The sequence below is a fragment of the Thermothielavioides terrestris genome, chromosome 1 (genome assembly GCF_000226115.1).
Source record: "Thermothielavioides terrestris NRRL 8126 chromosome 1, complete sequence".
NCBI lineage: Eukaryota > Fungi > Ascomycota > Sordariomycetes > Sordariales > Chaetomiaceae > Thermothielavioides > Thermothielavioides terrestris.
In genome coordinates, this window is record NC_016457.1 from 4,340,445 (window position 1) to 4,364,083 (window position 23,639).

Consider the following 23,639-nt stretch of genomic DNA (forward strand, 5'->3'; position numbering starts at 1 on the left):
TAACCATGACATCATGCCATTGGATGAGCAGAAGAAACTCGGCAGTGCCCCATCCAAAACAGCTGCCATCCAAGAACACAGAGCAAGCAAGTCAGCCACTCAAGCACCCGCCCGCTCCGCTCTCCTAGGTCAATTCAAGCAAGCCGCTAGCTAGTGGCAAGCCAAGCTAAGCCAAGCCAAACCGAGTTCAACAGTCCTCTATGTTCCCTTCCCAGGACCCGCCCAACTCCTCGGGGTATGCATCTGTTCCGTCTCTACTGCTGCGATCATCGCTCGCGAGGACACCGAAAAACCACCCATTAGCGGTGTCCCAGATCTATCTGCCCTTCTCTACCCAACGCAATGCAGCAGCGGCTAGCATTGTTGTGCTGTTGCTCCGTTCCGTCTCGCTCGGCCAAAGCCATTCATTCCCTGTGCCGGCTGGGGCTCCTGTGATCTCGCCTGGCTGTCCGCTCGCTCAGCAGCCGTTGCGCCGTCGTCTTGTCATAGCCAATTACCCTGGTCAAGTAGAAGAGTCTGTGGAAAACGGAATGTGTCAGCAACCCAACCCACCCATATGTGTCTGTCTCATCCCACTCCCCCAGAATAGAGATGGTAGCGAGTACGGAGATGATGAGAAAGAGCAAAACTTACTTGGCCGCCTCGGCCTCTCTCGCCCGCACGTCCTCCCACCGCTGCTGGCACTTCATCCAGGCGACCGCCCTCTTCTTGGGGTCGATCCGCTTGACCTGGAAGCGGAACCGGCCGCTGACGGGCCGGTGGTCCGACACGCGCACCTCGTGCCGGCGGTAGTCGAGCTGCTCGATGCGGCCGCGCCCGCAGCCGCACCGGTACAGCAGCCGGTCGCACCAGGCCGGGCTGCGGCGCTTCTCGCTCGTGTCGTAGTTGTCCGTGCCGACGTCGTACTTGTACGTCGGCGCGAACGCGATCGGCAGCTCCTCGAACGCGCGCAGCCGGAAGGTCGGGTTGCGCCGCCGCGCCACCAGCAGCTGGTCGCGCTCGAGCAGCTTGGCGAGGTTGCCCGCCTTGACCGCCGCCACCACCGTGTCGCGGCTCATGGTGTCGATGCGGTAGTTGAGGTCGCCGTTGAGCAGGCAGAGCTCGTGGTCCAGCACCATGGAGCCGTCGCCGCCGCCGACGAAGCTGTCGATGCGCGCCGCCGCGTCGCGCTCCGCCGGCAGCAGCGACGCCTCAAGGATCGCCGCGATGTCGCTGTGCCGCTGGCTCGCCGCCGACTGGCCCGCCGCGAGGTGGCAGTTGACGAAGCACAGCGACGTGTCGTCCACCATGAAGCGCACCACGATGGCGCCCTTGTTGCCGTGCAGCCCGCCCATGCCGCGCTTGACCTCGGCGCTGCTGAGTTTGCTGATGCGCTCCCGGAGGTCCGCCTTGACGAAGATGCACGTGAAGAGCCCGACGAGCGGCGCCGTGTGGAGGATGTGATAGAGGCCGCCGCTCGACATGTAGTCGTCTAGGCTCTGCACGAGAAAGTTGCGCCAGTCGCGGTACTGGTGGCTCATCCTCTCCTGATCTGAGCCCTCCTTCTTCTTCTTCTGCTTGAGGAAGCGCTCTGCAACGGGCGTTAGGCTATGCTTAGAAAAGACTTACTTAAAAAGGGGCGAATAAGGAAAAGAAAAGGAAAACGCGAAAGGAACACTCACTTGCTGTCGCCGTCTTGTCTTCCAGGTCGACGAGCTCTTGGAACCCAAAGACGATGATGTCGGGCGAGCCACTACTCTGCAGCAGATCCTGAATAAAAACCGCGTCGGATTCCGAGTAGCGCAGGCTATGGGGCGTCGAGGCGCCCGCGTTCCACGTCAGGACCAGCGCCTTGATCTCCTCAAAGCTGCAGTACTCGCCGTCCTTGGCCTTCATCTCATTCTCGAGCCAATCCTCCTGCAAGAGCCCGTCCCAGGTGCGCAGCATGCTATCCGCGCCCAGCGACACCACTTGGCACCGGTCGAGCCTGTAAAAGCTGGACGGGTCGGCAATCAGCTTCACGACGGGGTTCTTATGGGCTTGCCAGTCCTTCTTGAGAATCCACGGCGTCTGCGACATGTCGAACACCGACATCTTGCCCGTGTTGAAACCAGCCCACATGTACCCACCCACCCCGGCCAGCGAGTTGATCTTGTATTGGCTGACGTTCATCACCCCAAGGCACGAGTAGTCCTTTCTGGAGTAGATGCTCACTTTCCCGTCGCTGTGCCCGAAAAAGACCCTGTCGGGTTCTGACGCGAGCGTGGTCCCCGACGTGACCTCGCCGGCGCAGTCCTGGATCAGCGGCCGTATCAGCACTTGAAACTGCGTCCGCCCGTCCAGCGTCGGCAGGAAGACGCGTATTTCCTTGCCCGTCGCGTGCCAGAGTTCGTCGCCCACAACCATCGAGAACACATGCCCCTTCGGCACCCGAAACGACTGCGTGGGACCCTGCGACAGGCTCGGGACGCCCTTCTCGTCGGGACCCCAAACGTGCAGGGTCCCACTCTCGTCCAGCGTCCACAGCTCGTTGAAGTGTCTGTAGATCTTGATTATCTCGTGCCGGCCATGGGCGTTTGGCTTGCTATCCGTGATGCTCTGCGACTGGATGTCGGCCTCTAATAGCTCGCCGTTGTTGTTCCCGATCCAGACCCGCTTGCCTTCTTCGTCGACGTTCTCCCCGGGCCGGAACATCACCGCGGTGCCTTTCATGCCCTCGCCCATGGCCAGGCTCATCAACAGCTCGCCATCCTGCACACTCCAGGCTCTTGTGTAGCTGCCCGTTGTGCAGACCAGCGCACCACAGACGTCGAAGACGCGGCTGTCGTAGCTTGTAGCAATCTCGTGCACCCCTTTGGCCAGGTATGGCTTGCTCCGGTTCGTCCTCGAGGCATCTGGGTAGGCTGTGGTGAGGGGCGCGGAGGCGTCGGCCTTGGCGGAACTCCCCGGCTGCTCGTCAGGGACCCGCGGCGGCTCGATGGGGGTAGCCGGCCCGGCCGGCGCACGAAAGTCGCTAGCAGCTCCTCTCGACAGCCGGTCCACGCGCACCGTCACGGATCTGCCATTGAGTCTTGGAATCGTCGGCGGCGCATGTGTCGTGGGCGTCGACGCGACCCGCTTCTGCGAGGCTGGCCCGGCGACGCCAATTTCGTGGGGATGGTTCGTGTTGAGTGGTGGTCGGGGAGGGCGTGGCGGCGGCGCTAGAGCCGCGTGCACGGCGCGAGACGATTCTATCATACTAGGCGGTCGCGCAGGCAGCGCTGGTGGCTGTTCCTCAGTGGGTTGCGGCGTGAGGGGTCCACCACCATTGACGCCCTCCCTCCCCATTCTTCTGGCCGCCACTGATGGGTGCAGAGGCGGGGGTTCAAAGGATTCGCCAGCTGTTTGAAGTTTGGGACGCTGTACCCTCTCCGGATGCGCCTTGGGTCGTGTGGGCAGAGCAGGTGGCGTGTCGTCCTCGGCAGTACCGCTACTACTCGGCGGACTGTGGAAGGGCGAAACCTTGTCGCCGGCGCGGTTCTGCGCATCGACGGATGGGCTTGGTTGCGCAAAGAGGGAAAAGCGCGCTGCGCCTATCAGAGGCTTTTCCGCACGATTCACAGGCGGGGGGACCGGCCTGCTAGGCTCCCTAGCGACCTCTCTGTCCCGCCTCAACTCTGCGGACCGCCTAGGCGGTGGAGGAGATGGGGGTTGCGAGGGCGCAAGGCGAGGAGACCTTCTGGGTTCGAGGACCGGTGTGCGAGGGCGGCTGGGAATCTTGAATTGCTTCGTTGCGGTGGCCGGTGACGACGGTTTGGGCAATGAATCTGTGTGTACGAAGGCGGGCCGGTCGCCGGTAGGCATGCCCAGGCCCCGCTTCGGCGGTGAATGAGGTGGCTCGACTGTAAGCGACGGGGGTTGTGAGAGACGTGGGCTGGTGGGCGGGGGGACGGGGCGTGTAGGTGAGGTAGAGAGCGAGGTATGAGCCGCGGGAGGGCCAACGTTGGAGACGTTCAACCTGTCCTTGGGTCGTGTGGGCGGGATCGGGGGTGGTTCGCGTGCCGCCGAGGGGCTCACATCTCGCTCGCGCAAGCGCCCGGGTTTCGGCGCCGGCACCGGGGCCGACACCGGGGATGCGGTCCGGGAAGAGGCGCCGGAGTGTGGATGCGCATCGGGGGACTTGTTCAAGTTCTCGAACTTCGCCAGCAGCGAGGACACCGGTCTCTGGGAACAGCAGCAAAGCGTTAGCATCGCCCATGCTTAGCAGGAGTCGCGCAGGGCAACAACGCACGATGGAGGAGCCGTCGGGGCCGTCGTCCACTGGTGGGTCCATGGCAGCGGCGTTGGCGTTTAGACGCTCGAGAAACACGGTTGTGGACTGGGAGACCACCCATCAACACGGCACGCCCGTTAACTAACCCTCGGCCAGGGGAGCTCCGTCGGTCATGAGAGGTCGCGCATCCGGAAGCAGGTCCAGACGGGGCGCTGCCTCTGCCACGGGGAAAGGGAAATGAGCGTTGGTGATACACGCGTCGCAGGGGTGCGCATTGGCGGCCAGCGGGGCAACGAGGCAGCGAGGAATGGAAGTTAAGTCCAGAGGAGGAATCCTCTGCAACACGACCCCATCGCTCGCTCTTGTGGAGTTTTCGGGTTGTCTGTTCTAAGACAGTTGGGCCCCTGTCTGCGGTGGGTGATTTCGGCGTTTGTTCTTGAGATGCACGTTGGCGGCCCGCGCACTGGAGACGTCTGATGTTGCCAGTTAACTAACGTAACGTACCTTACCGGGGGAGATTGGTAATACTTCTTTCGTAATGCGAGGTGCTGGAGGCCCACCAGCCAAGCCAGCAAAGTGGACGGGAATGATGGGCATGTACGGATGATTCCGTAATCCCTATGGAATTCTCCCGTGCGTATTGCGAATTCGTCCTGATTGTATGATGGAAGGTGTGTAAGGTAACTTCCATGCCCATGCATGTATGTACAGTATACTTCCGCACTACTTCCTGACCTAACTTCGGGTCCGCACACGTGCTGGGCAGCCTGCGATGACGGATCCGTCCGGCCCCTGGCTTGGCCTTGTCCATTCAGAGGCGCGGCTCTTATCGATTGCATCACACCACGCTAAGTTCGTGCTAGCGAGGAATATCGTTTGAAGAGAATGTCCTCGCCTTACCCGCTGCGAAGACGATTCTTCACTACAAGCTGAGCTCAAGCGAGAACGCATAAAGAAACCTACCGGGCCTGAGTTAGATCTGACAAGAAACCATGAATACTGTAAGTACTCGTGTTGTCACTTTGGCACCCGACCCTTCTTTTTACTGACTTCTGCTCTGTAGATCCGGTCTTTTTGGTGAGCAGCAAACGACGTCGATGCGATGCACGACCGATGGTCCGAGACTAATGGGGTGCACCGAATAACTTAGGCTGGGCTGGGGCTCCTTGTGTGTCGGTATGGCACCACTGCGCTTGTAGGTATTTTGATTTGGAGGGGATGGGCCGCTAACGGATGTCTCGCGCACCTCCAGCCGGCGGCGTGGCATACTACTTCGCGAAGCAGAGCATCACGGCCGATCGCCAGTCGCGGCTCGAAGAGCAGCGCAGGAAGAAGGCCATGATCGATTCGCTCGAGTACTCCCAGAACTTAGCGAACGGCGGGCCGCCGAGGACAGACACAGCAGGGTCACCGAGCCAGGAATCCAGCAGCGACCCGGCTCCAACGAGACACGCCCCCACTACGGAGGGGCAGAGGGTGCTGGAAAAGAGCAAGTACGAGAGCAGCACTCCGTTCCGCAGTCCGAAAGGAGACCGGTTTTCTTGAGGCTGCTGCTTCTGGGATTGTATGATAGTTACGGATGTGGGAAAGATGGCTGGGCTTTCAAGCTAGGATACTGGAACACGGAGCACCATGTTTGCAGACACTCTCACCTCGAGCAGTTTGGGAAAACGTTGCTTTTCTTGATGATCAGGTCCATGACAGCGCAATCTGTGCTATCAAACATGCAATCGCCAAGATAGGTAAGGTTAGACATTTCGTGAAGCTGGGAACGGCTCAAACTACCCCAGTAACTCAGTGCAATTCATGAACCAAAACACACCTGAAATTACGATATGTACGGAGTACGGATTAATACATACCTTACCTACATTGGGTACACTGCTAACCGCATACGCTATCCAGCCTGTGGGCCTAACGTTACACAGGGCGTGCAGGGCTGCTGTGTAACCAGCCCTCCAGCGTCGACAGTAACGTTATCGAGTTAGCGGTGTTCTCCGTCGTCAACGCAAGCTTGAAGCAGCTGCGCGTTCTCATCGCGACAACACCAGCCGCAGGGCTGTCACTTTCGACATCTCCATGGCGTTGCCGGCAGAGCTGATTGTCGCCAAGACGACGCTGTCGGGCGCTCTCTTCCGCGCAGACCCGCGGCCGTGCTCGCGCGACGACATCGAATCGCTCCTCGCCCTCCTCGACTTGACCATCGCCGAGTGCTCGCCCCCCAACGTCCAGGTTTGCTAACACGCTTCATCTGTGCCGCTTTGATTGTGCCCGTTGAGTGGAACCCATCGGCTAAGCCGCCCGCCAGAGATGCAAGCAATGGGCTCTCAGCAACCTGGTTTCCTCGTCCGCGCGCGTTGCCCCGTTCTGCAAGTACCTGGTCGCCCTCGCCGGCTCATTTGGAGGTGAGAAGGATGCGGCTGCTGCACCTGCCGCCCTCGGCTCAAAGCGGTCTCGCATCCCGTCGGCGAAGCGTCGGCGTCTTCATGTCCTCTACATCCTGAGCGACATCCTCTACCACGTCAAGCACCGCAACCGCGACGATGCCTTCGCCCAGAAGGTGGAACCGTTCCTTCCCCCTCTGGTCAGGAGTGCGGCATCTTTTCACAGCTGCCCGAAGCACATCCGGAAGCTCCACGATCTGGTCGGGCTCTGGGAAGAAAACGGGTATTTCTCGCCTAGCCTCACGCAGCAGCTGCATACCGCGATCGACGAGGGCCCGTCGTCCGGGGCGGAGGCCCGCAACGGCGACGAGGTTGATAACTCGACCAACTCGATCGCCCAAGCCGCAAAAAACGCCCCGTGGGTCATGCCAGCAATGCACGGCGACCCTTCGACGCCTTGGTACGATCTGCCCGCCGGCAACTGGCTCCCGGTGCTCGAGCCGAACTCAACCCGGCCGATGAACCCCTCGATGATCAAGCCTCTGGTGCTATCTCGTGGCCCGGCCGACAAGACACTGGTGGAGGCGGTCAAAAGCCTGCTCAGCGACGTTGACAGGCTCTATTCCAAAGAAGCGAACTTTGATGAGCCGTCTCCGAACATTGGCCGGCTGGGCGAACGCGTCGAGATCGACGAGATTACCGGCGAGATCATCGGCGGCGATACTTACTACGGCTGGTCCCGGGCATTTTGCGAAAAGATGAAACGTCGGAGACGAGAGCGCAGTGGCCGCAGTGATCGCAGCGGGGACGAAGGGAGTCGCGGCAGAGCTCGGTTGTCGCGATCTGACAGCCGGTCCGAGAGCCGATCGCGCAGTTGGCGGCGGGCTCGCAGCGGGACCTCGAGTCGGAGCCCGAGCCGCCCCTCTTACAAGCGCCGGCGACTCTCAGCCTCCCCACGGGATGACAGGCGTCGTCGAAGTCGGAGCCGGACCCCGATCAACCGTAGCAGGAGCCGAAGCTACCGGGCATCACGGAGCCGGTCACGTTCTCCGCCACGACGGCCGTCGAGGTCCAGGTCTCGTGGCCGAGGATATCGACGGTCAGGCGACGATCAAGGCGACAAGTACCAAACGAGGAGTCCAAGCTACTCTCCCGCCCGGTCCAGAAGCCGATCATGGGATCGATCTCGATCTCCACCTTCTCGCTCCGTCGGGGTTCCGCAGCCGCCAGGAAACGGATTCAGACCCCCTCCACCTGGAAACTGGAATCAACAACAGCCGCCCCAGCCACCACCTTCGATGCCGTATCCGGTACCCCCACCAGCAATCCCTCCCCAACCCGGGTTCGGCTTCGGCTTCCCGGTGCCCCCACCACCGCCCCCCAATTATCAGGGTCCGTGGCCCCCCGTCCCTCCGCCCTTGCCGCCGCCACCAGCAGCCGGCACGCACCCGCTGAACTTCATCGCCCCTGGAGGGCACGCGGTCCCGCCACCTCAATTTTCAGGCGCATGGCCCCCGCCTCCACCGCCGCCTGCACCGGCGGACCCCCGGAGCGAGTTCCATCAGCAGGGAGGACGCGGAGGTGGGGGGTATCAGGCTGGCGGCTACGGCCGAGGTGGCTGGCGGTAGCAGCATTGAAAGAACGCACCGCACGAGCGGAGGTTGCTCGCTGGGGACGGGAAGGACGGCGCATAACGCCAATTCTGCAGCTATCCCGTCAAAGCTGGGATGTTCTGCAGCGTTGTCTGTGTAGTTGATGTAACTGCGTGAGGTGCGCTAGCTAGCCAGCGCCTGGACACCTCAGCTTTGGGTTCCTCTCACAGAGAGGTTCTTCGCCGCAATCTAGAGCGCATTTGAACCGGCTAGGTGTGTTCCAAGTGGCCGCTATCATCGGGAATATGAAGGTTTGATTCCCGGAGCGTCAGGGTTTTGGAACCCACCTCACCTCACTTCCAAGAATCAAGAGCAGAACACTCAAGAAGCGCAAGCGGCATTGCAAGGAGTATTCCGTCGTCTATCATCATTCCAAGACGTAAACCCACACGTGTAAAACGGACGTCCACCAGCGACAAAGCAATCACAGGCACCCCTCCAATTCCCTAAAGCCATCCCCTCCCACTGTTTTGCCCCCTCATGGGTCCGCCCGGAGCCGCGCGACCAACCAACCGCCGCACCAACATCCCACGTCCTAAATCCCATATCTCCTCTCTCCAATGTAAAATAGCCACCCAAGTAAAGCGTGGACAACAAGGTGCCGGGAGGTTAGGTAGGTAGAGTAGGAAGGGCCAGCTAAAACGGACGACAGTAAGAGCCCACACACACCACAGACGACACACAGGGTTAAGTTACGTGTAAACGGGTTACGAGAAAACACAAGAGGTTAGTTAAACACCGTGTTCATTTGTTTTGCCTAGATCCCCGACTATCCCGCTATAGGTAGAGAAGACAGAGAGAGAGAGAGAGCCTGACATGATGGGTGGACAGGCTTTCATTGATTGATTCTTCGGGGCGGGGCGGGATCGAAGTCTGACAGAGTCTTGAGTCTGAGAGGCTGAACAACGACACAACATGGAAGATTTGTTGACGGGGCACGACATGACATGACAAAACACAAGGTAAGACCCAAGAACAAGAGAGATAAAGGGGTGCAGATGACGAAAAGAGACCAAAGGGAAAGAGGAGAAAAGAAAGGTCAAGTTTTGGTGAAGAGGCAATAGAAGCTAATAGCGTAAGGTAGAAGGAGTACCGGGCGTTGGTAGTGGTGGTGGAAGTAGAATAGAAGAAAAGGAAAAGAACTGCTAGAGAAAGGGAAGAAGAGAAGTCTAGCCAGGCGGTCGGGTGCTGCTTTGCTGCCTCCGCTCGACCGCTCGGCTTGGCGTCAGCGCCACCAATCCTTCATACCAGTGCCAGTCCGGTCCAGTCCAGGCCAGTCCAGTGTACCTTCATCGCCTTATTTTTGTTTTTCCACCGCCATGCCTTACTTTCCTCCGCTTCGACCGTCGACCGCTTGAATTCCACACAGTCCACCCAGTCCCTGCCCTGTACTATCTCCAACACCAAGCACACACAAGAAGGCAGATAACCATGCCCAGGCACCTGATTAACGGGCCGGTTACGGGCGCCGATGAGCTCGACCAAAGCGCGGTTAAGGAACCCCTGTTGGCGAGAGATGACCAGTAAGAATCTGTGTTGCCAAAAAGCTTTCCTTGGCTGGAGCGTACGCCGCTTGCCTCTTCCAACGCCCAATTCCGGGGAACCCCAACAGGTTTGACATGGGCGAGTAAACCAACAATGGCAGTGCAGCGAGGGTCAGTCTGTCGCGATCCCGGCGAATAAGACTGCAGGCTGCGACGGCTCTGAAGTGGGCCGCGCAGCATGACGATAAGGACTGAAGCAAGACAACCCACCAGGCTGGGCGCCGGGAAGGGATCACCGCTGACTCCGAGCCGATCCCACCGAGTTCTGTCTGTCGTGCATGCCGGGGCGGCGATCTCTCCTCTCGCCGTCTTGAAGCTTAAGCGAGTCCAACCTCTTTTGGCTGTCCTCGGTGCCATCCACCACCTCGTCAACGCGCGGGAGTGAGGGCGCAGCCATGCGTGGTGGGGGTGCCCCAGCATCGGCGGCATTCCCATTGGCAGCCTTCCTCCGGTTGGCTTGCTCCTGAATGGCAGCCCATTTCCTCTGGCGGAGGGCTTCCCGCGCGGGCGCGCTGTTCTGCTGCTCCGTGTACTCGTGTGAGCAGTCGTCGAAAAGCTGGGGGTTGATCTCCATGAACAGCTTCATTGCGTTGTACACCATGCCGTGGATTGTCCTGCAGAAATAGTAGTCAGCCATACGAGTTCACGTTCGGTCCAAGTGCAGTCGATCACCAACCTGTTCCAGTGGCCCTTGGAGTTCTCGTAGAGCGGTGCAAACATGATGGGAAGGATGATTTCGACATTGTCGCTAACCAGGTTGCAGAAATACTCGTTGTTCCAGAAGTAGAGGGCTCGTTCGGCGACCTGGAAGTGTGGGCTCGCAACTGACTTGGCGAGCTGGTGGAACAGAGGTTCTTGGACCTTAGCAAATTCAGCCGGGTCCATAACCTCGAAGATGTCTTCGACCTCATTGAGGAACATAACCTCCTTGGTGCTATTGACCTTGGGCCAATACCGCAGGAGACCCAGCACGACCTGCCTCGCATGTCAGACACGTCCGTCACAACAACAAGCCAAGGTTTTGACGTACCTCCTCCGTCAGCGAGGCATCCTTCTCGAGGAATTGCACAATGCAATAGGCCAGTTGAGGATGGTACATGCTCAGGCTCTTCACCTTGTGCAGAGGGAGTAGCACTCTTGTCAGGAAGAGCTTGTGCTCCTCCTTGAGCGGGAGAGCAAACCCGTTGATGATGGAACCCAGAATCTCCAACAGCTCGGCAATGCCGTTGAAGCGCTCGGTCTCGTAGGTGAACTGGAAGAAGACGTTGTTGATCGAGCGGCGGATGAAGGATCTGAGATTGAGGAACTTCCCATATATGCGATGCAGAGTAGTCTTGAGGAAATCCCGTTCCCGTGGATCCTCGGAATCGAACAGCTCGAGGAGCTGGAGCACAAAACTGTGATCGATGTAGGCTTTCGCGATGTTGGTGTTGAAGTCCTGGCTCTCGATGAACCGAAGGAAGAACTCATAGACAACCTGGATGTGCGGCCAGGCGACTTCCAAGACGGGCTCGTCTTCTTCCGGGTCGAAAGCCTCGCCTTGGGGGTTCACGGGGGGCGGGATTGGGCGGAACAGGTTCTTCGCAAACATTCCCACGACAACCGGGTACATGGGTTCGGTGATGACCTGCCGGTTGTTGGCGACGTAGTCCAGGAGCTCGTGCAGGGCCAGTCGCTTGATTTCCTTAGACTTCATATCGGCACTGGCGTCGTTGAAGTCGAATATGACGTTGCACTGTTCGATCTTCTTCATGAAGAGATCCTCCCGGCGTCCAGGGGGAACCTCGTGGAACCCGGGGAGCTTTTCCAGCTCGCGATGGGCAGAGATGTCGAACCGGGACGAATGCTGCCGTCGCGGCGTCTTGGGGCCCTCAAGGACATCCTTGGGAGTTTGATGCAACCGGTCGTACATCAGGGACTTCTGCCCGGCCTTTGGCGGGGCCAGATCGTGGGGCATGGTTTCGGCGGCGCCCGGCGGCGGTACATGCTGGTGTAAGCGCGCAGCGTCAGTCACAGTCCGCCTGCAAATATGGCTGACTCTATCTGGTAGCAAAGCCGGGCTCTTACCGGAGCACTCGGGCTGATTATGACAGTCGGAGGGAGAGGGCCGTGCCTCGCGGGCGTACTCCCACCGTTGGCACCCTGGGGTTGTCCAGCTATGCCAGCGCTGTATCTGTCTGGTACACCGGGATTCACACCCGCGTTTCCGTGCTGGCTTTGGGCAGCCAGCATGGAGTGATCACCATGGGCTGCGCTGTTTGGAGGCAGCGGCTTATTGCGAATGTCGTTCAGGGTCGAGGTAGAGGACGACGGGGTCAAGACGGGTGACTGGGTCGAATCCTTCGAGGGAGCATTCGGCGACGCTGTTCCGTCCTTCGAATCCTTATTCTTCTTGGAGGATTTGCTCGAGTCCTTGCCCCTCGAGAGCTGCGCAATGGACAAGGTGATGATTAGCGGTATGCTCCCAACCTGGCAGTGGGGCCCAGCGCGACTTACGACTCTGGCGCCGAAACGCTTCATCCTTGAAGACAACAGCTTCTCTTCTGTGGGGCGGCTAGAGGCGCCCAGCTCAACCCTTCTGTGAACCGAAGCACGCTGTGACGGGAGGTGAATTCGGTTGACTGGGAAAGGCAGGGGGTCAAAACAGAGGTTCAAGTAGGGCGCTCATGCGGTGCGATCCGGTTTCGCGAATCGGTTGTTGCTGACGGGCTGGGACTGGCACAGGTATCGACATGCGCCGGGCGAGGGAGTTGGCCGGTGTGGAACTACGCCGGGATGCGGACAGTGTCGGCGGAAATAGATGATCGCTGTGCAATGTATTCGAGGCGCGGGCTTGCCGATGTAGGCAGTGGTCAGGGCGGCGCAGCCGGGAGACCGAGTGACAAACGAATTGGCACCGTTGGGATACTCGAGCTGCCTAGGAGCAGGCTGGTCGTCGTCGTAATTCTTAGGTTCGATCGCTGCTACCGCTGGTGCCAGGCGAACGCGCGGTGAGTTGCTCTGTTGTTGCTGCAGCTCCAATGCCGGGCGGTTGCAAGATGGAGACGCTGCCCGTTCGAGCTGACGTTCGGGTCCACGGTGCTGTGGTCCGTGTTTTTGCGGGGTCCCGCTGCTTGGGTGCTGGGCCTTGGGTCCCAAACAGGGTTGGGGCAAATGCGAACAGGCCACGGGTGCTCGGGAATGGCGGGGGACAGTGTGAATGAAGGCGCGAAGTGCGGGTATTCCGTAGAGTCGAGAACACCTTTTGATTCCCGGATCTCAAAAGTGCAGACGCCTATACGTCTGTACACCGTTTTGCGAAACGACACTGACGCTGGGGTAACTCGTGGCGGGCTTGCAGGCGAGCGAAACTGACAGTAGCCCAGTAGGTAGCTCAGCTTGACAGCGGGAGGGAGAGTTGGGGAATGGGGCTCGGGGGAGCCAGCCGCGCTGGAGATTGGAGGGTGGTGCTTAACGCTCGGTGCTCGCACTGGGTGTGTGGGAACCTGGAAGCTCAACCAACGAGGGGCTGATGCTGCTGATTGTTTTGCGAACAGTACCACCACGAAGAACAGTGGAAAAATGGAGGGAAAAAAAGGGAAATGATCCTGTTGCCTCACGGGGTGTTCAGCGGGAACCGCGCATGTCCAGGTGTGGCTCGGAGCTCAACTTGGTAAGTTTACGCAGGTGCAGGTGCGAGATAGGGTTGTTAGCTACCTCGGTACCTAGGAGGCCAGTTAACGTGCACGTCAGTTATGGTATTGTTAGTTAGCAAGCCGAGCGACGGGGGAGTGTGGCATGCCGAGATCTCATGGTCAATGCTCCCGCACCGTTTCACAGTGCTGGCACCAATCCGAAACGGCGCACGCCCAATGTAAAAAAGGAAGCACAAAGATGCCTCCCAAACAGCGCAATTGTGCAAGTATTCCGTAGAACCCAGGTCATGGCCACTCAACTTACTTCGACTGTAAAATCAACCCTAGAGTGAGATTAAGTGAAACACAGACGGAATGGGATACTAGGCAGGTACGTTTCTGAAAGCCAAATCGACCCTTATTTCATTCAGAGGTACTGTGAGAGCGTGTTAATGGGAGGACCTACCAGGTATGAGACTGGAGCTATCAAATAGTATGCTGTTTCTAATATGGTATAATTGGCTCGCATTTTGTCGGTTGTCTCTCTTAGTCGCTGAGCTTACTTCATGACTCGGCGACGACAACTGACAACAACGACGACGAGTTCTGTTCCTGGTCGACAGGTTACAACCTGGAAGTGACGTAAAATACCGCCTCCCCTGGCACCCCGTGGTCATTTTTAAACTCCGGTTCAGACCCCCACTTTCCATCAACCCGATTCAAGACTGTCGATGCACTGACTCGCTCACCCGTGTCCCCTGTCAAAGAGGGATAGGTACCTACATACAGAGTACGTCTGCCGTCATTCATAGACCACCAAGGCGAAAAAGAAATTGGCTACGGCGTGCGGATTACATACCTAGCTTGCATTGCACAGAGACAGCTGGTTTCTTCCGCACCTGCTTACAGCGCTTGTAGAAATTTCTGCGACTCCATGGTGGAACTCGAAGTGATTGCTCCTTGACTCTCTGGTTCGCTTTTGGATTGCGCTGTGTACACAGTAAAACAGAGAGCTACAGCTACCTACATCAGCATGAGAACAGAGAGGGGTTGAGAACGACGGTCAAGCAACAAGTACATCGGCATCGGAGATTTTAAGCACTTCACCATGGCCTCTTCTTCCGGCCATCAACAGGATGACGACGGCGACGCCGCGCCGACATACACCATTCCTCGCCGGCGACTCGGCGCTCTGGAGCACCCCATGATCATCAAGAATCTCGACAAGGGAATCAAGACATTTGGGCAGAACAATGCATTCCAAGCCGTGCGTTGAATCTGCCTCGAGCAAGAAGAAAACTGAACAAAACATCGGGCCGCTGACTGCCATCAGATCCTCGACTCCGCCAGCCCCCAGATCTCAGTGCCCCTGTATTTGCGCTACGACAACCCAACAGCAAGGCCGCTGACATCACACAACGCGCTGACACACAACGTCGTCTTGAAAGTCACGGTTCCCAAGCGCACTGGGAGGAAGCGCAAGCGGGGCACCAATGGCCCTTGGGAAGGGGAGGTCGACGGGCCTGCGAGTGGGCAACAATCAGTGGCATGCCCCGAGGTCCTCTCGCGCGACCGGCTCGACACCCCTCGCGTCGTCAGGCGCAAGCTCCAGGACAATGTAGGGAAGTACACCATTGAGCCGGTTGGTGTCATCAACAACACACATCGCTACCGCAGTAAGCAACTCCTCCTTCCTTCCTATCTCTGCTCTCTCGCTCCATCCTCCACAGCGTTGCGCTAATCGCCGTTCAGGCTTTGCCGACTTCCAATACGCACTAGGAGAGTCCAAGTTTATGAAGAAATTCGTCGAGAATGTTCTTCTGGGCGATGTTGCCAAACTCAAACGCTTCTCCCTGGAGCCCGGCATCGAATCGGGGACCAACGTCGACCTCATCCCGCCGCCGTACTTCACGCCCATCAGCCTGCCGTTCGGCTACAACTATTCCCAAAACCCCCACACCAAGGAGGTCAGCCCTGGCCGGTCTGATGCTTCCGGCACTGTCTCCGAAGACCAGGAATACGAGCGCGTAGTCAACGTCACCTCGCGCAGCCCCGCCGCTGGCTACTTCATTGCCCACGACGAGTACCCAGTCCCGTCAGGGCCCAGCCGTCAACCCGACATGTCGGACCCGCAGGTGGCCGCCATCATCACCGAGATGCGCCTCGCCATGGAGGAGCGGCCCATCTGGACGCGCCGCAGCATGTGGAACCGGCTGAGCACCAAGTTCGCCGAGCTCCCCAAGAACGGCGGCCTGGTGCGCCACTGCCTGCAGTACGCCGGCTACCAGTTCAAGGGCGGGCCGTGGCGCGACGCGCTCGTCAAGTACGGCCTCGACCCCCGCACCGACCCCAAGTACCGCATCTACCAGACCTTGATCTTCAAGCTGCACAAGACCCGCATAGGGTCGGTCGGGCGCTCGTGGCAGGCCATGCGGCGCAAGGACACCGGCGTGGCGAACTTCGGCAAGGCCTGGAAGAACCCCGGCGGCGGTGAGGAAGAGGCCGTGCTGAACACACACGTCTTCAACGGCGAGTCGTTCAGCACCGACGGCAAGGTCTGGCAGGTGTGCGACATCACGGACCCGCTGCTGGCCAGGCTGTTCGCCGAGGCCGAGGTGCGGCCCGAGTGCGACGTCGAGGTCAGCGGCTTCTACCACCGCGTGCTGTGGTCGGTGGCCAAGGCCATCATGAAGTGCAAGATGGTGGCGATCCGCTTCGGCCGCACGCTGAGCGACGACGACTTCGGCGCCGCGCTCGAGCTGGTCAGGGGCGCGCCGCACGACGGCGGCGACGGCCCCGCCCCCGGCGCCGGGAACAGCATCGGCATCAGCCTGCCGGACCTGCAGCTGACGGCGGCCGAGTACGACGAGCTGCGCGGCGGCAAGAGCCGGCCCCGGCCGGGCGTCAAGTCGCGGCAGGATGCGGGCGACGGCACGGGGCGGCGCAGGCGCAGGCACTACCGCATCCGCGTCCCGCTCAAGGAGGCCGAGGAGCGCGAGGCCGTCAAGATGGTCAAGCTGCTTGCGCAGAATGCGCAGGACAAGAGAAGCGCGGAGGCGGAAACCGCCGCGGGAGAAGCAGCGTTGCGCAGGGATGTGGGGGGCACAGGGGAAAGGGTCACGTCTGCGACGGCAAGAGAGGAAGAAGGGGCAGTGGAGGAAGTGGAGGAGGAGGAAGAAGAAGAAGAAAATGAGCGTGAGCGCAGGGATGGCGGCGCGTTCCAAGAGATTCTGGAGGATATGGAAGAGGAGGGTAGCGAGGACGAGGAGGAAGAGGATGACGAGGGAGAGGAGGACGAGATGGAGGCGGTCGAAGCGGACGCCGCACGACCCGGCAGGAGGAGGCCGTCGTTCCAAGACCGGGAGTCTGCAGACGAGGCGCTCCGGGAAGAGGAGGAGTATGAGGAGGGCGGGTATTCGGATGAGTATGACGAGGAGGACACGGAGGATGAGGACGAAGACGAAGGTGAAGAAGGATATGGCCGTGGCGATGACGATGAAGAGGACTACGGCGAGGAGGAAGAGTACTATGACGAGGAAGGCGAGGGGTTTCAGCAGAGCTGGGAGGACGAGGATGGGTACGACGGGGGGCAGCGTATCAATAGGTATTATGGATAGATTTACGAGCGGTTTGTGGCATTTCGAAAGGAAGCAACCTGTTAGCGGAGAACGGGGCAAAGTCTAGCGCCGTTGGCCAAGGAGCATCAACGCCGTTGCGGGAGACCAATATAAGTTGGCATTCCACATTACGCTGTGTCGTCCATCTAGCATACATTTGCACTCATGATCGTACCCGAGCTAAGCTTTCCCTCCCCGTTGTGTTTCGCGCCCAGCCCAAAAGACACATCCATTTGGTATCATACCAGCTTACCTATCGCGCCCCGCCATCCAGGCAACTCCTACCGGTGGACCAGAGAAACAAGAGGAACAAAGAAACAAGAAAAATGCAACGCCCAATCTGCGCCCTTACCATCCTCGATTATCCCCCTTCCCTGCCCTTCCCAGCCCAGCCCAGCGCCCATCCCATACCTTCCCTCCCGAGCGAACCGAACCGAACACACTATTCCTCACTCTCCCCTGAAACCAACCAACCAAGCAACCCATCCATTCCCCCAACCAACCAACCCATCCATCCATTCCCTCACCTCACGTCACTGAACATCCAACACCCGCCCGCCCCGCGCCTTCTGCGCCAGCATCCCCGCCACCCACCCGTCGACCTCGGCGAGCGCCCGGCGCGGCGCCTTCTTGCGCTTCAGCAGGAAACCCTGCAGCTCGGCCGGCGAGAACTGGCCGGGGGGGATCTTGGCGGCGAACTGCGCCGCGATGCGGGCGAGGTCGTCATCCGCTGCTTCTGCTGCTGCTTCTGCGGCGGCGGCGGTTCTGGCGGGATCGGCGGTGTGGTTGTTGGTGCGGCCCGGTTTGTTGTGGTGGTCCTTGTTGTGGTTTTCGAGAGCCGGGCTGGCGAGGTTCAGTGGGGTGGGGAGTTTCTTGGGGGTGGAGTTTTGCGTTGAGGTGGTGGTTGAAGTGGTTGTGGTTGTGGTTGTGGTTGTGGTTGTGGTTGTGGTTGTGGTTGTTGGGGCGCAGGGCGGGGAGGGGGAAAACGAGTCCTCGCTGTCGTCGTCGACTTCGACTTCGGTGGCGCCCGACACGTCGGTCATGTTGCCGTCTTTGTCGGACGTGAAGGAGAACGGGGTGGAGGGCGGGTCTGAGAAGGGGGTGAGCGGGGAGAGGCCGTGATCGTCAGCGACCACGGTGGCGGACGGCCTGCTGCTGCTGCTGCTGCTGCTCTTGCTGCTGCTGCTGTTGCTGTCGGGCTCGTACATGCGCATGAAGAGCTCCCGGGCCTGCTCCTGCGTCGCGTTGGTGAAGGCCACCTGCAGGTCGACGCGGCCCGGGCGGATCAGCGCTTCGTCGAGCGTCTCGGGCTTGTTGGTCGTCATGATGAGCACGCGGCCCTCGTGCGAGGCGACGCCGTCGATGGCGTTGAGGAGGCCGGACAGCGAGATGCCCTTCTTTTCGGTCGAGTCGCCGCCGCCGTGACGCTTTAGTTCGCGAGCCAGGTCCGACACGTTCCAGTCGCGGTCCCTTTTGCTCTTCTTCTTGGTCTTCCCGTCCTTGTCGTCAGTCCTGTTCTCGCTGCGCTCCTCTGAGCCCTTGCCGTCTTCATAGGAGGTGGGTTCCTCGTTGCGCTTGAGCCCCGCGGTGTCGATGTCCTCGAGCAGCACCACGCAGCGCCGGGGCAGAGAAGTAAACAGGGCCAGCAGATCCTCCTCGGTCAGGGTGGGGTCCAGTAGCGAAATGACGTAGATGTCGAGGCCAAAGACTCCGGCGAGCGCAAACGACAGTGATGTTTTGCCCGTGCCTGGCGGGCCGTGAAAGAGATAGCCTCGCCGGAGAGGAATGCCTCGGTTCGCGTACCAGCGAGGCGTAGCCGGGTGGAGGTACTCGTTCATGTCGGAGAGGATGCGCATCTTCTGTTCATCGTCGAGAACCACGGTCTTCATGGGCCGAACAGGCCGGTCAGCGACCTGCTGCCACGAGTGCCGATGGCCGTAACGGCGCACTGCCTGGCTCGACGGGCGCCTGACGATCGTCTTGGCCTGGTGGTCGAGGTAGTACTGCTCCTTGGCGTGCTGCAGCAGCTGCTTGATGGGCTCGGGAGAGCGGCCGAAGCACGAGAGGACGAGGACCTCCTTGTCCTTGAACGGGAGCATGCCCTGGGACCCGCCGTCGGGGTCGAACAGCGACTCCTGCTTCCTCTGCAGCCTGAAGTAGCGCCCTCGGAACCAGAAGCTGTGCTTGCCCATGGCCGGAATGAAGCGAGGGGCGGCCTTGGCCTCCTGGTGGGAGAAGTTGAGGTAGATGCCGGCGCCGTCGGGCGAAACGCGGGTCGTCATGAGATCGGACTCGTCTTCCTCCTCCCAGGCGCCCTTGGATGCCGTCTCGGCGGTGAGAGAGCGCGAGTTGGCTATGCACGGCTGCGACGCGAGCCACTTCATCATGTGGTTGTAAATGTCGTCGGTGCCGCTCACTTCGACGTTGGCCATGAAGTACTGCCGAGCCAGGGCGTGAAAGCTCGCGTACAGCTGTCCCCAGAGCTTGCTCGCCGCCCAGACCAAGCCGACCAAGGTGAGGACGTAGGTCGGATCGAGGCCGAGGTGGCTGCCGACCAAGTTGTAGATGAGAACGAACAGCCTCATCAAAGGATTGAACTGGAACCCGAGAAGAGGCGAGATGGTATCCAAGATGCCGTCGGGAAGGCCGTTCTCGGCAGACCGGTTGCCGCCGTGGGTGGAATTGCCCATGAAGGTCGGCAGGGCACCGCGGATGATGTCGTTGAGATCCATGGCGGTGGGGGGAAAGCAGGAGGAGTGACCGGCAAGGAAGAAACGGATGGCGACTAGGGCGGAAAGGCAAGGCTTCATATAGGAAGGCCTTCACACCCAGCGGCCTTGCAAGTTATCGAGGGTCGGAAGGATGGTGTGGAAAACAAGGGATCCAAAAGCGGCTCATAGTACACCGTCACTCAAGCAAGGTCGAGAAACCACCACCGGAAAGATGCAGCGCAGACGGGTGAAACCTCTCTTTGAACAACCATATACTTTGTTCCTCCCTCTTCCTTCTTGGGTGCATACGAGACGCCGTTAGGCGCCCGGATTTCGGGCCTGCGCGTATATTAAGTGCCTCGATGGGCAGTGAATCATTGTTGATCGGGCAGGCGGAGCAGGTCCCGGCCCATCGCGCCAAAGCCGTGTGAGTCCTTCCCTGCGCGGCCAGCATCACTCGTCGCTGGCAAGATCCGCCAAGATTCCCCCAAGGCGGCCAAACAAACACCGACACGCTCCTCAACCTGCGCGTCAACAAGCGCGCGGCCTGAGAGGTGTACCCGACGTACTCTTCGCTGCCATACACGAGGACTCGGCGTTGGGACTGATGGGGGTGGCGACGGTCGGGGAGACGGGTCTGGAGTTCGACCTGGTTCTGGAAAAGCGACATGTGGCTTGCACCTATGCGATAATGCAGTGAGTAGTAGATGACTGGTTGGCCGGCCTTAAGGCCGCCATGTGGACATCAGAAGCGACGGGCGAGGTTTTCAGGGCCACTACGGTCTCGCACCGCTGCAGCAGCGTAGAATGACATCCAATGATTCAGTCCCGAGCGGCAAATAGGTAGTCTGTCGCTGTTCTGCAGTCTGCAAACATCTTGTAGTCTGCCGTTCCGTACTCTGTTGGCCAGCGGCTGCCACCGAGGTGGCGTGAGGTAGAAGTGGGCTGGGACGGGTTACAAACAAAAAGATTCGAGCCTTAGGGGCGGTGTTAGTTGAGTCAGAGAACTTGTTACCTACCTGGTACCGTAGGCAGCACTCCCCAAGTCATTCAGGTGCCGCACGGATCGGCAGCTGTGGGGGTTACTGTGGCTGGGCATTGGCGGGGGAGGAGATGCCATTGCTGTGATCACCTGCCGAGCGAGGCAGGGGTCCCTGAGGGGACAAGACAGACTCATTTTCAGCTTGCCAACCGCCAAAACCCGCCTGGATCCAGATATCCCTACATAAGCTTTGGCCTCCTCCCTCCGTGCGCCAGCCAGTACTGCTCAGCCGCAAACTTGGCGTCACTCCTGGCATTCGCCTCGGGATCATCCGTCTCCGCCATGATGTACGAGCTGTCAAAGTCAATCACCATGATCCTATCCTTTTCTCTAACCAACCGAAAGTTATCCAGCTTGCTGTCGTCGTGAGTGACGCCCAGGTTCGTCAACGCGCGCAGTGCCTCCAGCAGCATCGCCTCGACATGTTCCGTGTCCAGCCCGCCCGCGGCATCTTCATATAGGCCGATTCCTCCGATGTCGGAGAGAACAAGGGCGCGTGGTCCCGTGTCGTCGGTGGCGGGGCATGAGGCTTCGCCGTAGCAAACTGGAACGACTGTCCCTTGCACAGGGGCCAGCCGCTGGTAAATAGCCTTTTCATTTTCGAACTCGTCCTCCCAGCCTGCCTTTTGTCGCTTGAGAATTATATTTGTAGGAAGAAACCACTCAGGCCAGCGGGTTTGAAGAAGGTTCCGCAGCGGCGGGGGAAGGAGACGCAACGGCCAGAGGAGGGCGTCGAGCCAGCTTGGCACGACACGGAGATGGACCACGTTTGGATGGTGGCCGCATATTTCGCCCGTTGCTGTCACCCATCGCGTTCCGAGACGAAATCTCTGCCTCGGTTGTGAGCAACACACAGGATCGTGTGGAGTGTGAGTTGGGGACACGGACCATGGTAACCTCCCCGAGTTCCTCTGTGGGCGGGGACTCCAAATTGCTTTCATTGTCTAGCCCGTCTCGAGGGGAGCTGCGAGGTTCGTTTGCGCTTGTCTCATCCTCCATTTCGCATGATTTACACTCCGGTTTAAAGCTGTTTCGATGGCTGTCGATGCAAGGGAGGCTAAAGGGCCTGGGATGGATGGATGCAGCAGAAAAAAACAAAAAAACACAGCTCAGCACGAGGTCCGCGTAGGCGCGCGCCAAGAAGCCGTCCAATTAGAATTTTGCATGCCAGGCGACTAGACGCTGTCCGGGCACATCAGCTTCCTGGACAGCCGGCTGACATCAGAAGAGACCTGGCGACCCTCGTGGGCTCAATGTGAGAAACAATTAACACAAAATGCAGAGCGATGAGTGTGACATAGGTATCCAGCGACTTAAACCCGAATGCCCCCGCCCACGATGCCCAGAACCGCCCCCGACCCACCCCCTGTCCAACCACGCCACGACGCAAGCAAAGAAAGCCGCCGTAACCGCCCACTAAGCTTCAGGAAACCCCCACATTGGTTCCGTGTCCCGCACTAGCGCTCCGTTCAGGTCAAGCAAATAGTCTCCGTTGTAGCACCAGTAGAACGAACCATCCTCAACATTCAGCTCACGGTAGAAGGCGTGCTCATCGGTATTCTGCGGGTGAGTGTAGGTCAAGACGCCGTGCTCGTCCTGAAAGATTGGGATTCCGGAAAACCACTCTCGCGAATGAGGAGCAAATCCGTTGACGGGTGTTCTGCCCCCGCTCAGACCCTGGCATCTGCGAAAGCCCTGGGCGAGGAAGCGATAGAAGGCGTAGCGCAGCGTGCAACCCTCGGCGGTGTTGATGCGTGGGATCACCCAACAATCCACCTCGCAATCCTGCCTCTTGAGATCTTCCTTTGTGGCGGCCCGAAACTGGAGGAGGAGAAGGTATTGCCCGTCGAAGCAAAACACATGAGGACAGGAGTACTTGACTGCATAACTACCAAACTGTCAGCTTCAGCCTGAACGTCGCTGACTCTTTTGCAGGGTACCTCGGCACGAACCCACGAAGCTCCCGAGACAGGTTGACTTGGGTGCCAGCTGTGCCAATGTTCCCAGCTAGCCACGCTTTGGACCTGATGATGTTCCTCTTCCACTCGCCGATGACAAGAGGGCGCTTCTGCAGGTGCGAATCGGCGAGGGCGTAGATCATGTCGACGTTTTCCTTTATGCTCTTGGTTGTGCTGGCAGGCTTGGACTGGCATGTCTGCAGCACGGCGGGCCGGTCATTCCACGCCGGAAGGACAATGTTGGATACCTCGGTGTGGAACCAAACACCGCAATCCTCCTCGGTCTCAAGGCGCCAGCGCCGTTCGTTAGGCGGAAACGCATGTTTGGCCACGCGAAAATCGTCGTCGGCCAGTGGTGGAGCCATCGCATCAAAGTTGGCATATACCGTCTCACCATCAGCCCCGAGGGTAGTATGACCAATGAGTCTTGTGATTGGATGGAATTCCTTGGCCCATTTCTTGTCCGTGTTTGTGGTCAGCCCCGTGTACTGAACCGGGTTCGTCGAGTGTTGGCGGAGAAGCTGGCTGACGGGGACAGCCATGCTGGGGAGGTTGAGATCAATGGAGCCTAAGGAGGTGGTCAAGCCTGAGGTGGCCAGAAGTGAATAGAACAGGTCGAGAGGTGCCAGGGTGCCTGCTGGCTGAATTGTGACGGATGGTGTGAAGCTGAGGTGATCTCACGATCTTCGAGTAGCTTGAAGTGAAAGAGCAGCGGGGTCAGCTTATTTAGCAAAGAAGTTGAAGCGTGCCTTGCTGGAACCTTGAAATCAAAGAGGCGCGCGGATATTGATGCGGGTATGATCCAGACCTGGACTGTTGGTTGTCGACTCACCTTGGTCGAGGTTAGCCGCTCGGGTTGGGCCTGGAAGCTGCGGCCATGTGCATG

General features: G+C 59.4%; 8 protein-coding genes across 8 annotated transcripts; 3 read left to right on the top strand and 5 right to left on the bottom strand.

Annotated features, from left to right (window-relative positions):
- Positions 1 to 236: 236 nt before the first annotated feature.
- Positions 237 to 4,454, bottom strand: THITE_2108391 (uncharacterized protein). The gene is made up of 4 exons (XM_003649604.1): positions 4,250 to 4,454; positions 1,662 to 4,182; positions 634 to 1,570; positions 237 to 516 (listed from the first exon to the last, which is right to left on the bottom strand). The coding sequence occupies exons 2-4, from the start codon at positions 3,304 to 3,306 to the stop codon at positions 405 to 407; spliced, it is 2,694 nt and encodes an 897-aa protein (XP_003649652.1). The 5' UTR covers positions 3,307 to 4,182; positions 4,250 to 4,454; the 3' UTR covers positions 237 to 404.
- Positions 4,455 to 5,017: 563 nt separating this feature from the next.
- On the top strand, positions 5,018 to 6,049 carry THITE_2108394 (uncharacterized protein). Its single transcript, XM_003649605.1, has 4 exons — positions 5,018 to 5,232; positions 5,295 to 5,308; positions 5,382 to 5,407; positions 5,484 to 6,049. The coding sequence occupies exons 1-4, from the start codon at positions 5,224 to 5,226 to the stop codon at positions 5,774 to 5,776; spliced, it is 342 nt and encodes a 113-aa protein (XP_003649653.1). The 5' UTR covers positions 5,018 to 5,223; the 3' UTR covers positions 5,777 to 6,049.
- A 107-nt stretch (positions 6,050 to 6,156) lies between these two features.
- Positions 6,157 to 8,416, top strand: THITE_2108397 (uncharacterized protein). The gene is made up of 2 exons (XM_003649606.1): positions 6,157 to 6,463; positions 6,540 to 8,416. The coding sequence occupies exons 1-2, from the start codon at positions 6,311 to 6,313 to the stop codon at positions 8,241 to 8,243; spliced, it is 1,857 nt and encodes a 618-aa protein (XP_003649654.1). The 5' UTR covers positions 6,157 to 6,310; the 3' UTR covers positions 8,244 to 8,416.
- Positions 8,417 to 9,594: 1,178 nt separating this feature from the next.
- Positions 9,595 to 12,552, bottom strand: THITE_2108401 (uncharacterized protein). The gene is made up of 6 exons (XM_003649607.1): positions 12,308 to 12,552; positions 11,879 to 12,238; positions 10,842 to 11,798; positions 10,488 to 10,786; positions 9,836 to 10,425; positions 9,595 to 9,770 (listed from the first exon to the last, which is right to left on the bottom strand). The coding sequence occupies exons 1-5, from the start codon at positions 12,329 to 12,331 to the stop codon at positions 10,044 to 10,046; spliced, it is 2,022 nt and encodes a 673-aa protein (XP_003649655.1). The 5' UTR covers positions 12,332 to 12,552; the 3' UTR covers positions 9,595 to 9,770; positions 9,836 to 10,043.
- Positions 12,553 to 14,060: 1,508 nt separating this feature from the next.
- On the top strand, positions 14,061 to 17,309 carry THITE_2108406 (uncharacterized protein). Its single transcript, XM_003649608.1, has 4 exons — positions 14,061 to 14,215; positions 14,344 to 14,692; positions 14,759 to 15,101; positions 15,178 to 17,309. The coding sequence occupies exons 2-4, from the start codon at positions 14,534 to 14,536 to the stop codon at positions 17,040 to 17,042; spliced, it is 2,367 nt and encodes a 788-aa protein (XP_003649656.1). The 5' UTR covers positions 14,061 to 14,215; positions 14,344 to 14,533; the 3' UTR covers positions 17,043 to 17,309.
- On the bottom strand, positions 17,309 to 20,751 carry THITE_2108409 (uncharacterized protein). Its single transcript, XM_003649609.1, has one exon. The coding sequence runs from the start codon at positions 19,772 to 19,774 to the stop codon at positions 17,576 to 17,578; it is 2,199 nt and encodes a 732-aa protein (XP_003649657.1). The 5' UTR covers positions 19,775 to 20,751; the 3' UTR covers positions 17,309 to 17,575.
- Positions 20,752 to 21,091: 340 nt separating this feature from the next.
- On the bottom strand, positions 21,092 to 21,628 carry THITE_2010664 (uncharacterized protein; the record flags this gene model as incomplete). The annotated part of the gene is made up of 1 exon (XM_003649610.1): positions 21,092 to 21,628. A coding segment is annotated over one exon (537 nt), but the record flags the coding sequence as incomplete, so codon positions are not given.
- A 374-nt stretch (positions 21,629 to 22,002) lies between these two features.
- Positions 22,003 to 23,422, bottom strand: THITE_2108411 (uncharacterized protein). The gene is made up of 2 exons (XM_003649611.1): positions 22,748 to 23,422; positions 22,003 to 22,683 (listed from the first exon to the last, which is right to left on the bottom strand). The coding sequence occupies exons 1-2, from the start codon at positions 23,293 to 23,295 to the stop codon at positions 22,212 to 22,214; spliced, it is 1,020 nt and encodes a 339-aa protein (XP_003649659.1). The 5' UTR covers positions 23,296 to 23,422; the 3' UTR covers positions 22,003 to 22,211.
- Between the last annotated feature and the right edge of the window lie 217 nt (positions 23,423 to 23,639).

Bases quoted from the DNA above. Each gene is read 5' to 3' on its own strand.
- THITE_2108391 (XM_003649604.1), bottom strand. From the start codon at position 3,306: ATGGGGAGGGAGGGCGTCAATGGTGGTGGACCCCTCACGCCGCAACCC. The intron at 1,571-1,661 runs GTGAGTGTTCCT...CGCCCGTTGCAG, and splicing joins AGACAAGACGGCGACAGCAA to AGCGCTTCCTCAAGCAGAAG. The intron at 517-633 runs GTAAGTTTTGCT...CGTTTTCCACAG, and splicing joins AGAGAGGCCGAGGCGGCCAA to ACTCTTCTACTTGACCAGGG.
- THITE_2108394 (XM_003649605.1), top strand. The intron at 5,408-5,483 runs GTATGGCACCAC...GCGCACCTCCAG, and splicing joins CTGGGGCTCCTTGTGTGTCG to CCGGCGGCGTGGCATACTAC.
- THITE_2108397 (XM_003649606.1), top strand. From the start codon at position 6,311: ATGGCGTTGCCGGCAGAGCTGATTGTCGCCAAGACGACGCTGTCGGGC. The intron at 6,464-6,539 runs GTTTGCTAACAC...GCCGCCCGCCAG, and splicing joins GCTCGCCCCCCAACGTCCAG to AGATGCAAGCAATGGGCTCT.
- THITE_2108401 (XM_003649607.1), bottom strand. From the start codon at position 12,331: ATGAAGCGTTTCGGCGCCAGAGTC. The intron at 10,787-10,841 runs GTACGTCAAAAC...CATGCGAGGCAG, and splicing joins ATGCCTCGCTGACGGAGGAG to GTCGTGCTGGGTCTCCTGCG. The intron at 10,426-10,487 runs GTTGGTGATCGA...CTATTTCTGCAG, and splicing joins TCCAAGGGCCACTGGAACAG to GACAATCCACGGCATGGTGT.
- THITE_2108406 (XM_003649608.1), top strand. From the start codon at position 14,534: ATGGCCTCTTCTTCCGGCCATCAACAGGATGACGACGGCGACGCCGCG. The intron at 14,693-14,758 runs GTGCGTTGAATC...GACTGCCATCAG, and splicing joins AGAACAATGCATTCCAAGCC to ATCCTCGACTCCGCCAGCCC. The intron at 15,102-15,177 runs GTAAGCAACTCC...ATCGCCGTTCAG, and splicing joins CAACACACATCGCTACCGCA to GCTTTGCCGACTTCCAATAC.
- THITE_2108409 (XM_003649609.1), bottom strand. From the start codon at position 19,774: ATGGATCTCAACGACATCATCCGCGGTGCCCTGCCGACCTTCATGGGC.
- THITE_2108411 (XM_003649611.1), bottom strand. From the start codon at position 23,295: ATGGCTGTCCCCGTCAGCCAGCTTCTCCGCCAACACTCGACGAACCCG. The intron at 22,684-22,747 runs GTTCGTGCCGAG...ACAGTTTGGTAG, and splicing joins CTGTCTCGGGAGCTTCGTGG to TTATGCAGTCAAGTACTCCT.